The sequence below is a fragment of the Cupressus sempervirens genome, chromosome 2, assembly GCF_028749045.1.
Source record: "Cupressus sempervirens isolate cs-2001-9-10 chromosome 2, ASM2874904v1, whole genome shotgun sequence".
Classification (NCBI taxonomy): Eukaryota; Viridiplantae; Streptophyta; class Pinopsida; order Cupressales; family Cupressaceae; genus Cupressus; species Cupressus sempervirens.
Window position 1 is genome coordinate 585798088 of NC_143119.1, and position 18684 is coordinate 585816771.

Consider the following 18684-nt stretch of genomic DNA (forward strand, 5'->3'; position numbering starts at 1 on the left):
CTGTAAGGCCTTTTGGGTTACGGCCAAATGCATAAACAATTACAATAATAATTCTGCAAGATCTAACAAGATCCAAACCCTAGCTAGCCCAGATCCACAATCTGGTAGAAACCCCAAGAAGAATCTAAACTTTTCCTCGTAAGCCAGGCAACCTTCTTGTTTCCCAAGCCACAGCTACTAGCTCTGCTAACAAACTTTTCTCTTCTTAGCTACTCTTCTTCTCCATGCTGGATCCCGTGCTCAATTCTATGCTCCATGTTAAATGAATAATGACAAGACAAGACCCTCTACTTATACCAAACCAAGCCACAAGTTGACCTAGCAAATTACATTAAATAAACACTGAAGCCACAAGTTACATTACATAATGACACCTATTAAATGCCTTTTTCCCTCTTTTGTCCAATTTTTTAAAATTTATTTATTATTTTTCTTCTAATTGTCGTCACTTTCTCTCCACAATTTTTTAAAAATTTTTTTATATTATGCCCCCCTATATTTTCTGATGCAAGATGCTCCTGCATCACAAAAAGATAGTTTGCAGAATATCATATTTGTTATAAGAACCGTTTAATGGAATATTGCAATTGTAATTCCAGAAAACTTGAGCTATCATCATAAATAATTATATGTTGGTATGAGAGTTTGGTTGCTTAGATAGCCACAATGGCAATAAGTTGTCGGTTGGGTGGAATGCATTGGAATTCACTATTAGAGGTAGTGTTTTATGTATCTAGTGAGTGTTAGGAAAGGAGACTTGCGGCGAATCAAATGATTAAGACTTATTGTGGCTGTCACCATTAATTAGACATTGGTTTAATGAAGAATATTTGGATTACATATACCGCCACCACAGATTATAAGATGGAGGGAAAAAGACTTGGCAACATGCATTATCGACCCTTGAACAGGAGTCAACGAGTGAATTACCATGGAGCCAATTTGATTATTAACTTACACTCAATGCAGGAGGATCCCACATGACTGAATACGTTATTAAATTGGCAAGGGGCTATTCAGTCTCCCGTCTTCGTCATACGCGACAACTCCATCCTCAAACAAAGGATATCAGGATAATAGAAAATGTCATCTGTGGGCACGCAGGTTTAAAGTGACACATGTCACCATTGACCAAGAGGACGAATGCCTAAAAAGAAAGAATGGTAAGTTTGTACAATAATATGGTAACCAAACTGAGCCAATCCATCATACATTGAAAGGTTACCCATGTGGATGGTAGGAGGTAAGTATTATTTTCCTATTTCATTCTCAATATGTTAATTAAGATTATTAAACATATATGTGGCATTAATAAGAAAATAATTTGTTAAAAATATAGATTAAAGTATATATAAAAGATTGAATATATGCATATATGTTAGAAGTATATATTTAAATTAGATATTCATCTATATTTTATTGGAATGGTCTTATATTATTATGCAAAATTATTATTATCCTTGAGTATCATATTAGTCTCTCTCTTATTTGTATTTCTATATGCACTATAAGAGCTATTTGCCTTCATCTTTTTCTCTCTCTCTGGGGACGTTATTGTAAGAAAAGGAAGATTGATATCAGATTCAGAGGGCATTCGACACTTCATCAGAGGCAACATTGGATGAGGAGATCAAAAGATTGATAGTCAGAGGGAGTCTGAAAATCCATGTTTGTGACTGCATGATTTTGATGGGCCTACCACCTGTGTACATCATGAGGAAGTGACGACTTCCAAATGATTTATTTGTAAAATTTATTGGAAGGTGACGATCTTATGATGTCTAAGAGAGATCATGGTAGATAATAAACTTGCACGGTGGATTTAGTTCCTTAAACAAACCATGGCCTTATATTGTGAATTTGTGATGGACATCTTATGATGTCTGAGACAAATCATGATAGATGATAAACTTTCATGGTGGTTTAAGTTCCTTAAACTGACCATGGTCTTTTATTGTGATGGACATTTTATGATGTTTGAGACAAATCATGATAGATGATAAACTTGCATGGTGGATTAAGTTCCTTAAACAGAGCATGGCTTTCTACTGTGATGGACATCTTATGATGTCTGAGATAGATCATGATAGATTATATCTTGCATGTTATGCAACTTGACATTCAAGAGATCATTACTCCTGATATCATGAGATGATATCTAAATGGTGGATATCTTCTAATCAAAGATATCCTTGAAACTTGCCATTCCTAATTTTACATTGAGGTAATATTATATCTTGTTTTTATCCTCCTTAGGTAAGAGGGAGTGTTGATGTTAGGTAGCTTCAGTCGAATTAACTTATGAGACAATACTATTGTAGATATATATGCGCGCACACACACATATATATCATTAAATATGAGATATAAATTTATTTTATCTACATATTATTATGTGAGAGAAATTAATATAATAATGAGTCATATATATATATATATATATATATATATATATATATATATATATATATATATATAATCAAAATTTGTTATTATATTAATTATCAAATAATGAATAGACATGTCCCATTATAAATACAAGGGGTTGCTGCCTTTGAAAAACACATACTTTATAAAGGTAGTGTTATTACATTTGTAGGGATCCTAAATTTAATAGTTATATATTTCTTGGAATTTTAATTACAATTCAGAATTTATTAAAAAATAAAATCCCAAAGCACACACTAATGGAGACCACCTTTAAATTGTTTTTTTTGTTGTTGATTTTGTAGGATCATTTTCTGTAAATCTAATAACACTCCTTTAAATATTTAACCAATAACCATAGGGGATTAACTCCAGATGGATTCAATTCGACTAAAGATACAACATTAACACTCCCTCTTAGCTTGGGGGGATTGTTATAGAACACATTATGCTCTTAAGTATATAGAGATATATCATCTCAATATGATATTCTTGGAATGACATATTTAAGAATATCAACATATCTCCATCAAATTAGATGTTATCTTTCAATATCATCTGAAGTACGATTCAACAAGGAATATCAATCATATGATATTCATCATACTTATATTCTCTTGGTATGTGCACTGGCATCATGTTCACGATTCCTACTAAAAGAATATGTAATATCCTAGAAAGGATGTGTTATGTGATCTCTAGCACACTCGGGGACAACAACTGAATGTAGTCTATCAGATAATAATCATAATCTTAACAACTTAATGTATATTCTAGAAGGATATGTGTTATCTGGTCTCTGACACACTTCGGGATATCAACTAAATGCAGTCTATGAGATAAAAATCATGGTCCTAAGGGCATCAACTTAATGTAGTATCCTAGAAGGATATGTGTTATCTGATCTTCGACATCCTCCAAGACATCAACTGAATGTAGTCTATTAGATAATAATCATGGTTTTAAGGACAACAACTGAATGCAGTCCATCATGACAAGTATCATGATCTTTGACACATTTTGGGACAACAACTTAATGTAGTCTATTATGATACATTCATTATCATGACCTCTAGCTCATTTCAGGATAACAACTTAATTGTCATATCCCCATTTTAAGATAGAATTTTAATAATAATTAGATAATACAACGTTGTTAAATAAATAATGATAATAAAGTCATATTAAAACTAATACTAAAATATAAAATAGGAAATAATAACTATTTAATCTATATTATAAATTAATAATATTTAGTATGATATTTTAAATAATAAAAAATAAATAAAATTTCAATGAGTAAATAAATAAATAAAATTAAATAGAAGAGACAATATTCTAGAAAGTATGTTAACTTTCTACATAGAATGTAATAACAAATAATAATAAACACAAATAAGTAAGTAAATAAATAATATAACATAGAATAATATAAATTAACTAAAGCTAATGAAAAGTCAAGAGATGTTTTAACAAATATACACAACTCAAAATTAAGATATAAAAGGGAGGAGAGTTTATTTTAGAGAGGGAAAAAAGAGGAGAAGATAGGAGTTCAAAAAGGAAAAATGGAAGAGGAAAGTAATATGAAGAAAATAAGGAAGTGAATTTTTGAAAAGGTATCAATGATATTGAAAGGATGAGAACTTTCGAAAGGGTTATGATTATGAATAGTCGCGACTCTTCAAAAATATTGTGATTATAAAGTATTGAGACATTTTTTAAAGGATTTTAGTTATGAAGTGTTGTGATTTTTCGAAAGGATTATAGCTATGAAGTGTTGTGACTTTTCAAAGGATTTGTATAATGAAAGGTTGTGATTCTTGGAAAAGAAGAAGGTAAGAAAGGTATGTTTATGGATTATATTTGTTTAATTATGTTTATGAATTTATTTATATTAATGAATCATACTTGTGGATAATATTGTGTTAGCTCATGAGGTTAACACCATGGATATTAATGAAACTCGAAGCATGGGGCATGTGAGATATTAAGATCTCCATTGTTTGCCATGGCCGAGAATCAATATGGAGTCGAAGCATGAAGCATGTGAGATATTAATATCTCTATTGTCCGCCATGGTCGAGAATCAATGTGCCAGAGGAATCTTAAGGGGTGCACTCTTGGGAAGACGAGGTAGTTATGAACTAGGAAGCCCGATTTGGAGATGTCCTTAAGATTCAGGGTAAATTAGAGGGTAGAATAATATAGTTAGTTTTGTTATTGTTGTGATTCTAACCATTATTTCGCAAGTATTACTTGTCCCAAACTAACCCTAATAGTGGGGACATTACGTTAATATAATCCATCATGATAATAGATCAAGCCATTGTTAAGATTGTCACCTTACAATAGCAACCTCACAAAAAACATCAATGAAAGATCGTCACCTTTCATGACATTTGTCCACATGCAAAATAGTAACTCTCGTGATATTTACCATGATCCAATTCAAAGGGTGGATCCACCTCAAACTTCTCTCTCGAAGAGAATAATGCATTACAAGGATTTTCATCTCGAACGTCTCCCTCTTAATCTATTGACCTTTTCTTCAAGGTTGCTTCTGATGGAATGTTAGACTCCCTCTGAATCTAAGAAGATACTTCATAATCTCAATCATTAATCATATTTGCTTCAAGAGCCTCACTTTATCCAGCCTGATCATCAGACGATTGATGAATTTTGAATCAAAGCTTCTTTGGAGCTGCTATCATGAGATTGAGTCTCCACAATATTTGGTAGCATGCCTAATGTGGCAATCTTCTTTTCCTGCAAGAACATCCCCAAAGGAAAATATCAAGCCAAAATAGCTCTTTGCAGTACGTCTGGAAATAATAAATAGGAGAGAGACTACAATGAGTAGATAAATGTGATAGTCAAGGATAATAAGTACTCATCTGCACATTATTTGATGCAAGCTTATTGAATGAAGTTCCATATACGTCGAATCAGAAAATTCTTTCATATAAGCATTGTTATATTCCCTCCACAATGTAAAATTCCTGCTTATATCAACCTCCTAGCCTCTTTTGTCCAAGATTGTTTCTAATGAACTGTCAAACTCCCTCTGAATGTTAGAGTCTCTCTTAGAAGAAATGCAAACAATTATCAAGATCTTCCTTTCTTGAAGGATTTTTCTTATGCTTCTTGGTCTGTCCTCTGTCAATAGATATACGTATCCAATAACATAAAATTCAGACTTGTTTACACGGTCCAGTCATTTCTCTTTCCTCAGGGCAGGATAACCAGTGCAGTATCTAAATTGTACACCATAACAATCAAGAATGTATTAAAGTTGTCACCAGCAGGGAGATTAGATATAAAGTTGACCCAATTTATCCAACATTTGCATGAATAGGGCTGCTAATGATGAATGCATGGACTAAGTAAGAGTAGACCACTACTGCATCAAATTATAAGTGGTGCTGCTCAGATATGCATACAATTGTAGCATCATTTTTCAGTCATTCTCCACCATATCAATGTAATTGGTGCACAATTTCTGGATGCGATGTGGCTTTCTGTAGTATATGAAATTCGGACTGCCTGCTGCTATATGATCTGATAAAAAAATATTGTAAGGTATCAGATCCTTGAATGGTTGTTGCTAATTATTTTGGCTATCACCACATAATAGAATTCGAAGCGACAAGTGTATCTACGGCTTAGTAATACCACACTCAATTAGTGTAAGCATATAGCCAATAGTAAACATGAAGGATTCTTTCAAGCGACTCTAAAATGTGGATATCATTCTACCCTTTGGAATCCCCAAGATCATTCTTCCAAAGTTGAATCTATTCATGAAGCTCAGTTTGATTTCTTTCAGGATTTTTTCCATTTCTTGAGTTTCGTCCATCACAATGGCATTTTGCACTGCATTGGCCGTTTGCCCTTTCTAAGATTATCTGCTGCTGCTGGTCCATGTCTTGATCACTGCAATAACAATCAAAAGATTTACAATGGAAAAGTGCTTCCACATCCTTGAATTTTGCTACAGTTCCAGGTTGCATATGGTCGACAACATTTGAAGCCTAAATTTTATGTTATCAAGCTTGTCACCTTGTGACTCTAATGGAATAGTCATATCCTGAAAAACTGATGCAAGTAAAGGTGCTTCTCTATGTCTCTTAATTCATCATGTTGCTTCTGGATCTCTTCTAAGGTGTTCATTATCTGGTACACTCCATAGTAATTTACCTGTATTATACCATGAGAATAGGAGCAATTCGCTACTGCTAATTGCACATGTGCCTTTGATTGTCATAGATAACTCAAATACAGGATGCCCATCATTACTTCCATTTAGTCAGGGAACAACGTGATAATCCTCCATATCTTTGAGCGCACTTGAAGTGAAAGTAATCACATTATGTCAGACACACAAATGCTTGTAGCCAGAGAAGCAATGAATGAAGGAACTTTACAGGAATGAACATCTGCGACCAAGCCAAAAAATACCCAGTGCATAGCCACAGAGAAATACATCTAGTGAAGCTCTAGCATAGAGAATGCTCTAAGCACAGAACAAGCCAAGTCATAGAGTCAATGAAGTAGAGCGACATCTGCAGTAGACTCCAATGACACTCTCAGTGAAGGCATCACATCAGAATTAAGAAAGATATTCCTTATCATGATTTCTCAGGCCAGTGTAGTCAACATTTTGTAGACTTTACAGACCCAGAATAAAAGGACAGTGCCATTGAAGAACTATTGCAGAAAACTATTGAAAGCTCTAGAGGCTGGGTTGCTTTCTCATGTAGAGGTACAATTGTTAATGCTCATTCTCTTCTGAATGTGTGTTTCAAAAGATAATATAAACCGAAATTTCTTTTGTTGGAGCTTTACAATGTTTGATTTAGAATTGTATTTAGTTCAGAACATTACAGAATTACAACTGATGGTTTATTATATAGCCTTTAACTTTTGCCATTTTCCAGTGGATTTTCACTGTCATTTATAAGACATTTAAAAAAAAGAATTTAATATATATGCGCTCCAAAAATATTCAAAATAATTCCAATTTTATCTCTTTATAAAATCTTCTGAAAACTTGGTTGACGACAGGGGTCATGAAGACAATCCTATTGATTTTACAAAAATGACCTAGTGGAGAGTTTCATAACGAAAAGATCTGCAAAAAGCCTCTTATTGCGCTTGATGCAAATCTACCCAGTCAAAAGACGATGTCTGAGTAAAAATCCGAGGTGTCACATTATTTGTGCCTAATACTAAATTATAAGTCAAAGGAAAATTTAAAAGGAGGAAAGTTCTCCTAGGGCAATATTACACTCGAGTGAATTTTCATCGACATGAAGGAAATTTCTAAAATATCTTTTTTTTCCCTCTCTCCAGAATTGCACCCAAGTGCAAATTGGTAGACCGATTACAGATAGTGGGGATGTATCAAACATTCTTATCTTCTAATTGCAGAGATTCTGAATTGAATCATACACAGCGCAATATTCAGGTCATGGAGATCGATCATTTCTTGTAGCTCAGGACTAATCATCTTTACACTTGCAATCTAGCTCTGAAACCCTGTTGATTTTGTAGGATTGGTTTTTGCAAATTTATGGTACAAACCATTGCACCAAAACCCTGAGGAGCTAGTGAAGGCTGCTCACCAGGATCATAACATCCCACCACACTCCGCATTCCAGACTCTGGACTGGATTTGCGCTCATATGGTGGGCCCTCTCTTGGCCGTATGAGCCCCGGATGAATACTGCAATGCCAGCGTTGCCACCCGCTCTGAGACTCAAACCTGGGTGGCCACATGGTACGAACCATTGTACCAAAACCCCGAGGTGCTAGTGAAGGCTGCCCACTAGGATCATAACAATGTAATAACACTACTTTATTATTTCTGTGTTCCAAGTGTAGATTTGAATGTATATAAAAAGGAGTAGAAGAGACATGTCTCTGTTAATCAGTAACGGTTATTGTAAGTTAATTTCTATTAGACATTATTAACAACAACGACGATATATATATATATATATATATATATATATATATATATATATATATATATAAAATTGAAGATTAATTAAATGCGATAATGATTAACCAATAACCATAGGGGATTAACTCTAGATAGATTCAATCCGATTGAAGCTACAATATTAACAATTTTAATTCCCTGTGATAATCTATAAGTTATTTTTGATCGTAGTCATGATAGACATTTAAGCACTGTTGCAATACAATTTGGCAATGTGTAGAATCACCATTGACTATTGCAAATTGTCTTCATGACTTAACATCCTAGTGTTCAGTTACCAGGCTAGATAACAATGCCTCTAATAAAATAGATTTTATTCTCATCCAAGATATGCTTCAATTACTCAGACATGGAATACATAGATCATGATTTACTGTACGATACTTAAATTTTTATGTTCTCGGAGTACATCTTTTGAGAAGCCAAACATGTTCAATTTGTTATGGACAATTATATATTCAAAGAAATGCATCTGACAAGCACTAATAGTAGCCCTCTCAAAAAAGGGGTTTAAGAGCATTTGGAAGTTGTTGAAGGTAATACAGCTGAAATTTTTTCTGTATTTTTCCTGTGATATTCCAAAATGTAAGTGTTGTAACAATTGTTGGACTAAGCTAGAATTCAGGAATATTCTGGGTGGGGTGAGTGATCCAAGAAAGCAAGCCTTGGGTGGTTTTGATCACGGCAAGCTGCCTGTGGCAAATACTAAGTGCATTTGGCGAACAAATCCTTCAGTGTCTATGTCTCTGGGTTGGGTGAGTCAAGAAGGATTCTCACAAACTGTTATTTACTGAAAGTTGGGTTGAGGATGTGGAGGCGTAATCTGCTCAGGGAGCATGAGTGAGGTAGTGATGCATGTGGGGGAGCAGGTGAGATAGCAGGGGGAGCTGATTACAAACAAGCAAGCAGGCCATTGGTGGGGCCAGATTGAACATTGGGGGAAGCAACAACAGTCACAAGTGTACAACACATGGACTGGTGTGGTTGTTCTTGGAAGAAGTCACCCACCTTTACTTATCAAGGTGTTTTCAATGCTCTTAGGAGTGTGGGTACACACAAGATAAAGCACTGCTTTTGAAGTCCTTTTAGCCGAGGTCTTCCCTGCAGCTAACCTAGCTCGTTCAACCTGCCTGTTACCCAACAAGCAAATTCTTATTGGTTGAGGAGGAAACATGCTCTTGAAAGTTTTTAGTTGAAAGACGTGCATAATTTAGCTGGTTATAAAACATTATAATACCTTTACCCCCTCAATGACAATATGGCATACTAGAATCTGCTTCCAACCTGGGGAAGAAGGCCCAGTACACCTTGGAAGTTTTACAAACTCAAGTCCCACCTTTTTACAAAAATCATATGATGAGCACCAGAGTTGCAATATTTTGATTCCACATATCTGATTTATATCTATTACTATTGTGTTTATGCTCAAAATATAGTGATCATATTTAATTTGTTTTGACTCAGATATACAAAGGAACGGCCTAGATTTGCAGATCATCTGGAGGCAATCAAGTTTATTTGCAAGGATTTTTGGTCAGAGCTGTTCAAAAAACAAATTGACAACTTGAAGACAAACCATCGAGTGAGTTTGTATTTAATCTTTTTGTTCATCTTAAAACAATGACTACTGTCGAGCTCATTCCATGATAGAGTTTTTAAGTTACCTACTGTTTTGATATGGAGATGCTTTTTCATATGCAGGGTACATTTGTATTGCAAGATAGCCGTTTTCGATGGCTCACACATATATCTCTTGATACCCCATCACCAATTATAGATGGTTCCCAGACAGAATCTGCAACATCAAATGATGCAAGAGCTGCACAAGCTGCGGGCATGTACCTCTATTTTCCTTGTGGAATAATTCGCGGAGCATTAACAAATTTAGGAGTTCCTTGTGCAGTTTCTGCAGAGGTGGCAAGTCTTCCTGCATGTAAGTTATGTCTAGTTAAAGACAATTCCTGCATGTAAGTTATATCCAGTTAAAGACAATTGTTTTGAAAAGTAAAGCTTTATTGTGATAACTGGGTTTTAATATTATTCGTACTTTCACATGCAGGTTCCTTTATAATTCGCATCAAAGCTTGAAACCGAGTGTCCAAGTACTACAATATTTCACTGAAGTAATTGGAGGATACTTTTTTTTTCCCTGTCATAGATGAAGAGCATTATGCAGAAATATTATCAAATTTTTTGTGATGGCGTGTATGGTTGATGGAAGAGTAGCTTTCAATTAATTTTATTAAATTGGAATAGTGGCATTGGTTTACCTAGTCAAATAAATTGATCATTATAAATAATTGCATTTGAGCCTGCTCACATTCTATTATGAAGATCTATTTTTCTATTTGTAATGTTTTTTATGTTTTATTTTTAATTCTTAATTATATGGGGCAAGTTGTAACATGCAAGTGTGTTAGTGAGTACAACTTACCAGCCAGTTTCCCAAATAAATATAGACTTAAGTATCTCGGATAAATGTTAACGACCCCAATAACCATTTGTTGTTTTCTTCCAGCAGTTGTATATAGCTTCTTAACCCAAGGAGCTTTCCTTCAAAATAGTGCTTCTCTCGTGTATGAGCCCATTCTACTTTGGAAGAGGACTTGTTAAATGATCCAGTAACTACTGAACTTATTGAGGAACAATAAAGTTCACATAGCTGTCATGGTAGTACTTCATATATGATTGGATGTGTGTCAATATTTGTTGAAGGGAGATTTTGATGACTACATTGTAAACTGTCATCAGCATTTTTTCTGATAGCCATAAGATGAGCTACCTGATTAGCTAGGCATCTATGCAAGGGCTCATGTGGTATTTTCAACTGTTTTGACAGACTTGCTCAAGATTGCCAACTATTATTTAGTGTCAATTTTCAAGTTAACACACACAAACACAAGAACTCTTCCCACCTGGAAAAAGAAGAAAACTCCCCACCCAGTTGCTCAAGTCTTTGCAACCTTTAGAACAGCCCTCATTCTCTGAATCCAGGCAAAAGAGGCCACTCAAGAAAGACCGTATTCCCTAAAACTAAAAACCCCAAGACCTCCATGCCTCAATTTTATGCAGAGAAAAACACTTCAAAGGACAAGAGGGGCCAAGATACTTCCCTGATGTACAAGGTGGAGGTTATTGCAGTTGTGGATAGTGATCAACTAGTATAGGAGAAAGAGGTTGTGGAAGTGGGTGATGCCTAGTTGAGGTCCAAAACTTGCTAGATGCCCTAACATCAGTACTAAAAATTTGGAGAAGATTGGTGATTTGGATATCAAGGAGAACTTGGCAAACGAGGATGAGCATGATGAAACAAATGATGTGGTAGATGACTTTGATAACGACAATAATAACCCTTCCTAGCCTGCATGTGTAGCATAGTTGTCTTGGGTTGTGGCTTTGTTCCTTATAGATTTCAGGTTCAATTCTGAGGCCCAAACTTAATTGTTGTACATAGTTTATAGGTGATTGCATAGACCCCCAAGAGGATTAGTTTGCCTTTGCTTGCCTACTTTTGCCCTCCAATTTGGTAGTTTGTAAGACCAAGTTAAACATTGGTTTGGGCGCGTGATGATATGAGAGCATGGATGGGATACCTTTTGAGTTACCAACAAAAAAGTTAATAACCCTTCCGAAGAATAACACGCCCAAGCTTCTATCAATATTAACACAACTATTGAATATCGTGCTCACACTATTCCTAGCTATGCTAAATGTGATACAATAGCGGGGGAGCTTTCTGTTCTCAAGCTTAAGTCCATGAATTGGGGAAGGTGGTGCTATCCAAATTCATTTCGAAGGGCATGCACAAATTGACTTCCACTCTGCCTCCTATAGGATAAGTAATTGGGAAAACACGATAAATATATAGGGTACCACAAGAACTCTACAAGTTATCGAGTGAAGAAGGGTTAGCTTTTTGTCCAATTCTTGTTTTTGCGTGCCTAGGATGTTCTTTTGTTATGCTTTCATATACACTATAATATTGTTATTACAACTCTTTTGTGATCACTAATGCATTGTTGGAGGCTTGTTCACTTGTTTTGATGCCTGCACACCTCTTGTTAATAGGGACAACACCCTTGTTTTGCTACTTGTAATATCAATATATACATAAACAAGATAAATGGTTGTAGAGATCTGTTGATCCTAAGATGTGGAGAAACCTCGAGACAACACAACATTTTTTCCTACAATTTTTGACATCCCTCTAGTTTGTTTAGAGTAGCTTTTATTTATTTCTATGATAAATAAGTTCACAATTTTTGACATCCCTTGTTTAGAGTAGTTTTTATTTATTTTTGTGATAAATAAGTTCACGATTTAATGGAGGATTGGAAAAAATCACACCCATCAGTAGCTCACTATGGAAGATAATAGATGTAGTAGGTGCCTTTGACATACAAAATACAATATTTTAATGTAGAAATAGAAAATGATTAAATGAAATGAGCTACCATAGTGCATAGAGAAGGTGGAACAAAAATCCTTATTTGTATATTTGTTCAAATAGTGTATGGGGTGACTAACAACCTACAACTTAGGTACAAGGACAACAATCCAAATTTATACAATTAATGTAATGAGAATAATGAGGCTTATACAACTCAATTTAGGGGGGCTTTGAGTAGGTCCTTGTGCGACCACAACTTATTTTAGCTAGTAACCAATATTAATTTTTTTTATAGTGATTTGTGTAGTCGGTGGCCCCCATGTATATTTGATTTTGGTACTTGTGTTTTAAGTGGTCATCTTTTTTAATTTATTTAATGATTAGCAAAAAAGTTTTCGTAGCAAATTTTGGAGAAGATTAGAGGCAAATGAAAAGGAAGGAAATAGATTTGTGGAGTCATGCACCATTCTTTTTAAACTAGTCAGCTGTGAAATTAGGTCATACTCGTAATAGATGAACAAATAAAATAGTAAGGATTGCTTCATACCTAAAAATTGGTAGCACAAAAAGTGTACCATTCTTTTTTCAAGAGTTGCTACTATTTTCAGCTAGCAACAATTACTCCACTAAAATATGGAAATATTCCAATTTATCCATTTTCCTTGAATAACAATTTGCATTTTGACATACCTTTTGCTTAGATTTGACTAAATAATAGTCTTAAATAACAACATGAATACATACATGGGTTAGAAGAAGGCAATTTTAACTCTCTAAATTTGAGTTGTCAACATCACCATTAAAATAGGAATCATGGAAGGCATCATTTAACTGCCTAGCCTTGCTAGTGATGTAAGACCTAACTATGTGATGTAAGGCCTAAATATACTAACACCAAATAGCCTCGTATTATTGATGAAAAAACAAATTTGATTATAGTAAAATCACCAATTTTAAATTTCTAAAACTTTAACCTAAGATCTAAGATCCAAGGAAGCTCAAAAAATGATGGGGCTTGGATGTGCATTCCTCTCCATCATCATGTTAGTGTAAGATGGGATACTATTTACTATTTACAAACACATTTTTAGGTGTCATTTTTTTGGAAGTGCATAATTTTTTTGTCTACGTTTAAGATCTGCTCTTAGTTCATATCATTTTTTTGGCAAAAATATCACTTTTAGATCGTAGTCATTTTTAGCCATTATAATCATTGTTATGCTAGGACTCAATTTGATCCTTAGCAATATTGATTTGAGTATAATTTGGTCTCATCGGGATAGTTATAAACAAGAAGCATAAGCAACAGAAGCCAAAGAAGCATCAGGAGAAATAACAATTAACCTCCTCGCAACAAGGCAATTCTTCATATTCTAGCAAGAAGGTAAATTCATTTAGGAAGTACAAACCACCTTGTGCATATTGCAAGAAACCTTATCATGATGAGCATTATTGCCACACTAAAAAGATTGATGAGTTGACAAACCTACTAAAGAGGAGCAAAATAGATTTGCCAAATGCTAGAGAAGGGTTTATCACCTTCCACTTCCTCACAGTCAAAAGGAAAAGGGAAAACATTTGTGGCAACTAAAATTTCTTTAGAGCATATGTCAAAAGAGTAATGATTAAGTAAAGATAAAAGAAGAAATGATGAAGCGATGTTAAGTGTTGAGCTTAAATGGGCAATTGATGAATCAAACTTTGACAAGGTAATATTGGTTTGATTGTTTTGCATGATTTGATGAAGTGTTAGAAAGATGCACAAGTATGCTACATTGGTTGGTAATACAGGGAGAAAGTTGTGAAGTGAAAAAGACAAGGAATTGTTGTGTTCTATCAAGCTAAAAAATTTTGTCGGTCAGCAAAGGTTATTGTTCAATGGAAGTATATCGTGCATAAATTTGAGAACAAAGTAAGAAAGTATTATTGAACACATTGTATTAATTGAGTGAACAATGTTAATTGAGCAGATGAGGTTATTTGGTAAAGGAAAAACACAAGTTGACAGTTTGACTAAATCAATTATGGGATGACATCAAGTATGTATTTGGATTAATCCAGAAGATTCTACGGAAGGAAACAAGTTTGATGTTAAAATCAATGGATGAAATTGATTAGGAAAGATCGCATGGGGAAGATTTAAGGAAAGGTTCTTGATCCAAGAAAAGTTCAAGTACCAAGGTTAATTACAGCTAAAATGATGCATAAAACATGTTACCTAGTGACAAATCCAATGAATGTAAGCTGAGATGTGATCAAACAGATGAGGGCAATATGTATGTATTGCACAATATAGAAAATAATGCACATAAAATGACAACTATAATCAGCTAGGATTTTGGACTAGTAGATGAAGTTTCTTTACAAAAGATTAAGGGGCAAGGGTATAGGATGTTGCTCAATGTTTTCATATGGGAAAAATTGGATAAGATTGATGTATGGATTGAGAAGATACAAGCCAAGAATAAGGTCATGCTATCCACGTATAAGGACATCTCATATATGCAAGGAAGTACTCAAGCCCAAATACTACAAGTGGATGATTATTGTAGTGCGAAAAGCCTGGAGATTTTTAATGATGACTCCAGGGAACATTTATCAACAGAAGCATTAGTTCAATAATTCTGAGCATCTAGTGAAGCAATGTCATGCGAAGATGATATTTGATGTGTATTCAGTGACAGTTGAGCACAGGCTCTATGTCTCAACTGCTGGAACGATAATGGTATCCTTTGGTCTATGCTTGGCTTACATAAATGATGCTATTGGTTTTGCCAACCACCTTTTTATTACAGACGCATGAGAGCCCCATGTGTCCTCTTCCTGGTATTTCTGGCTATCAGTGGCTCTCCTCTTTTAGAGACGAAGTCAGGTATTCTGGTGGGGTCACTTGTCTTATCCGAGACCACCTTTTCAGTAAAATCTCCTTGGTAAACTCCGAAAGCTATGCCAGATTCATGTGGATTCGCATTGATCGAGGAACCTTGCTCTATAGAGATACTTATATCGTTGTTTGTTACTTCTCGCCAACATCTTCGTACTATGCAATTCACATCACTGAGGGTGGGGACCCCTATGAAGACCTTCTTCGGCACATTACCAGATTCTCTACCATGGGAGACATCATATTCCTTGGCCCCCCCCCCCCCCCCCTCTACTTTGGACTTTCACTCCCTTGCCTCCCACACCTCCACACTCTATGATATTCCTGGCTAGCCCCCTCTCCATGTCATCCTCCCCCCACCCATTGTCACCTCTTCTCCTTCTCTCACATTAGTAAGGCAGTTAGAGTTATGAACAGTAGCAGAACTCCTAATGATGAAGGATTTCAAGATGAAGTTTTCAAGTTGGGTATCTTTGTCCTAGGTCCCTTTCTTACAATGCTCTTTAATCGAGTGGTTTGTGTCGGCTTCCCTGACTCTTGGTCATGACATATTATCTATTCGACCCATAAATCTAGGCCAGCCTCTAACCCCAGAAGCTACAGGAACATCATGGTTGGGCATACCTTCGCCAACTCTATGTGACTGTGCTGAATGGTATCCTGTCCAGTGAGTTTGATCAACAACATTGTCGAGCTAGAGGTCAGGCTAGGTTTCATTCAGATTTTTAGACCACTGATCACATTTTGACTTTACGGGCCATCATTGAGGAGGCTCGCCATCGTTCGGCAAAAGTTTATTGTTGTTTTGTTGAATTTCGCAAAGCTTTCAACTCTGTTCCTCGGGTGGCTCTCTTTCAACATCTTAGGGACATTGAGATCTCAAAGATTCTTCTTACAATATTATGAGGTTATAAGAGCACTTTATGGGAAGATTCAAGACTCTACAAGGCTTCTCTGATCCTATCCAGAGAACTATTGGGGTGAAACAAGGTTGTCCTCTCTCCCCCACTCTCTTTGGCATCTACATCGACGAGCTTGAGGCTTTTCTCTGTGATTGTTCGCTTCTTGGAAATGGTTTTTATTTACATCAGGTATTGATTTCTATTCTCCTATTTGTTGATGATGTGATTCTCCTAGCATCTTCTCTCGATGGTCTTCAGCGACTCCTTGATGGCTTGGCCTCTTTCTTTGACTCACGTGAGCTAGTTGCAAATCTAGGCAAGACTCAGGTTATGGTCTTCAATTGTTTAAGGACATCCCATCTCCATTTTTACTTTCAGGGTATCGAAATCGAGATTGCATCTTCATATACTTACTTGAGGGTTAAGTTTTCTGGACCTCGATTCAACCTAAGACTAGCCATGTAGCCCAAAGTCAACAAGGGGCTTAGCTCCCTTGCTATTCTTCAGCGATAGTGCTTTCAACACCACTTCTAGGACACCACGACTAAGATGTCTCTTCTTGACTCCTTGGTCAAGCCAACTGTCCTCTATGGTTCTACTGTTTGGGGCCCCTCTCTCTTGGAGTCTGAATGGGCCTCTATTGAGAGAGTCTAAACTCTTTTCCTTTGGCGCATTATTAGTTGTCACTGGTTCACACCACACAACATCGTTCTAGCTGAGTTTGGTGCTCACCCTTTCAGATTGAGGACCATCTTGGATTTAGTTTGGCTACTTCACTAGCTCCAGAGCTTTGCTAATTCCTTTGACGATCATCACAAATATTCTTACTTGGCTTGTTGTTCCTCTATGGAGGTGGTGAGTTCAGACTTTGGTCACAAGTCTCGTTGTTGGTACACCCAGGTCTTTGCTCTCTTGGGCTCGATTGATATTAGTTTGGATTGTCTTCCCCCCTTCCAGTTTTCTTTGGATGCTCCAACTCATCTTCTTTCCCAAGGTGGGCTTCGTCCGCACATAGCTTTCTATACTGAGCACTTTCTTGAGATCTAGGACGAGATCATCTTATGTCCCTAGACCTCACCCATCGTTGGACTCATGCTCTTTGCATCTCCTTGGGATCGTGGGTTCTCACCGGCTACATATTCAGACTAATCACCAGATTGGTAGGGAGGATAGGATTTATAGGCTTTGTCACATTGGGGAGGTCGAGACTGAGTCTCAGTTTATTTTTCGTTGTCCCATTTACCATGAGGTCCAAGGGAGATTCTACTATTTGTTTAGAGAGTGTTAGTCTCTTCCCTCATTCTTCAGATATATTGACCAACACTGTCTTGCAATCTATCTTCAAGAGACCATGTAGCTTCGTGAGCACACTATACAACTCCAACTTTGCTCGACATCGACCCCTAAACAGCTTATCACTTGTTTCTTCCATCCTATAGTTCCTGCTTGAGGGTCGAAGCAACCTTTCTACACTATCTCGGTTCACACTGGATCTATGAGACCCCGTAGAGATTACACTCAACAACATCCCAGTACTTGATTTCCCTAATGTCCACCTTTCCATTCTGGACTACTTCTCACCTGTGAGGAGTTCTTAGCTGTTGTTATTCCCTTTTCTTGGTTATTTTGTTATTTTTCTTTCACGTTCTTTCTGTGGACACTGTTTGGTGCTCCCTCTACTGGCATTTGCCCCTTTGTACTGTTTCCAGTCCCTTAGACCCTCACTGGTCTCTTAATGGACATTAATAAATTTATCGTATCTTATCTTATCAAGGTCAAGGATACACTAAAGGAGTTAGATTCTAAGATGGATGATTTGGTTTAAGTGAAGTTAGAGGTCCATGATTTTCATGGGGAAGTGAGGGCAAAGTATCAAGCCTTAGACTTGTTGGATTCTTAAGAAATTACTGCAACTATACAAAAGTTCAAGGTATCTCATCCAAAATTCATTTTGATCATAGATCAACAAGACCCAAATGCCAAATATTGAGATTTTGACTGAGAAGAAAAACTACCAAATTTGACCTTGGAACCTTCAAAGGTGCACAACTCCACAACTCTGCAACTTTTTAAT

The 18684-nt window shown here is 36.0% G+C and overlaps 1 protein-coding gene across 1 annotated transcript in view; it reads left to right on the top strand.

The window, feature by feature from the left end:
- LOC149574771 (Transport protein particle (TRAPP) component) overlaps positions 1–10781 on the top strand; it is a 57444-nt gene extending 46663 nt beyond the window's left edge. Inside the window, exons 2-4 of the mRNA XM_089814602.1 lie at positions 9899–10016; positions 10136–10367; positions 10494–10781. Coding sequence (XP_089670728.1) covers positions 9899–10016; positions 10136–10367; positions 10494–10522 — 379 coding nt within the window. The 3' untranslated portion in view covers positions 10523–10781. The remainder of the gene's footprint in view (positions 1–9898; positions 10017–10135; positions 10368–10493) is intronic.
- Positions 10782–18684: the final 7903 nt, after the last annotated feature.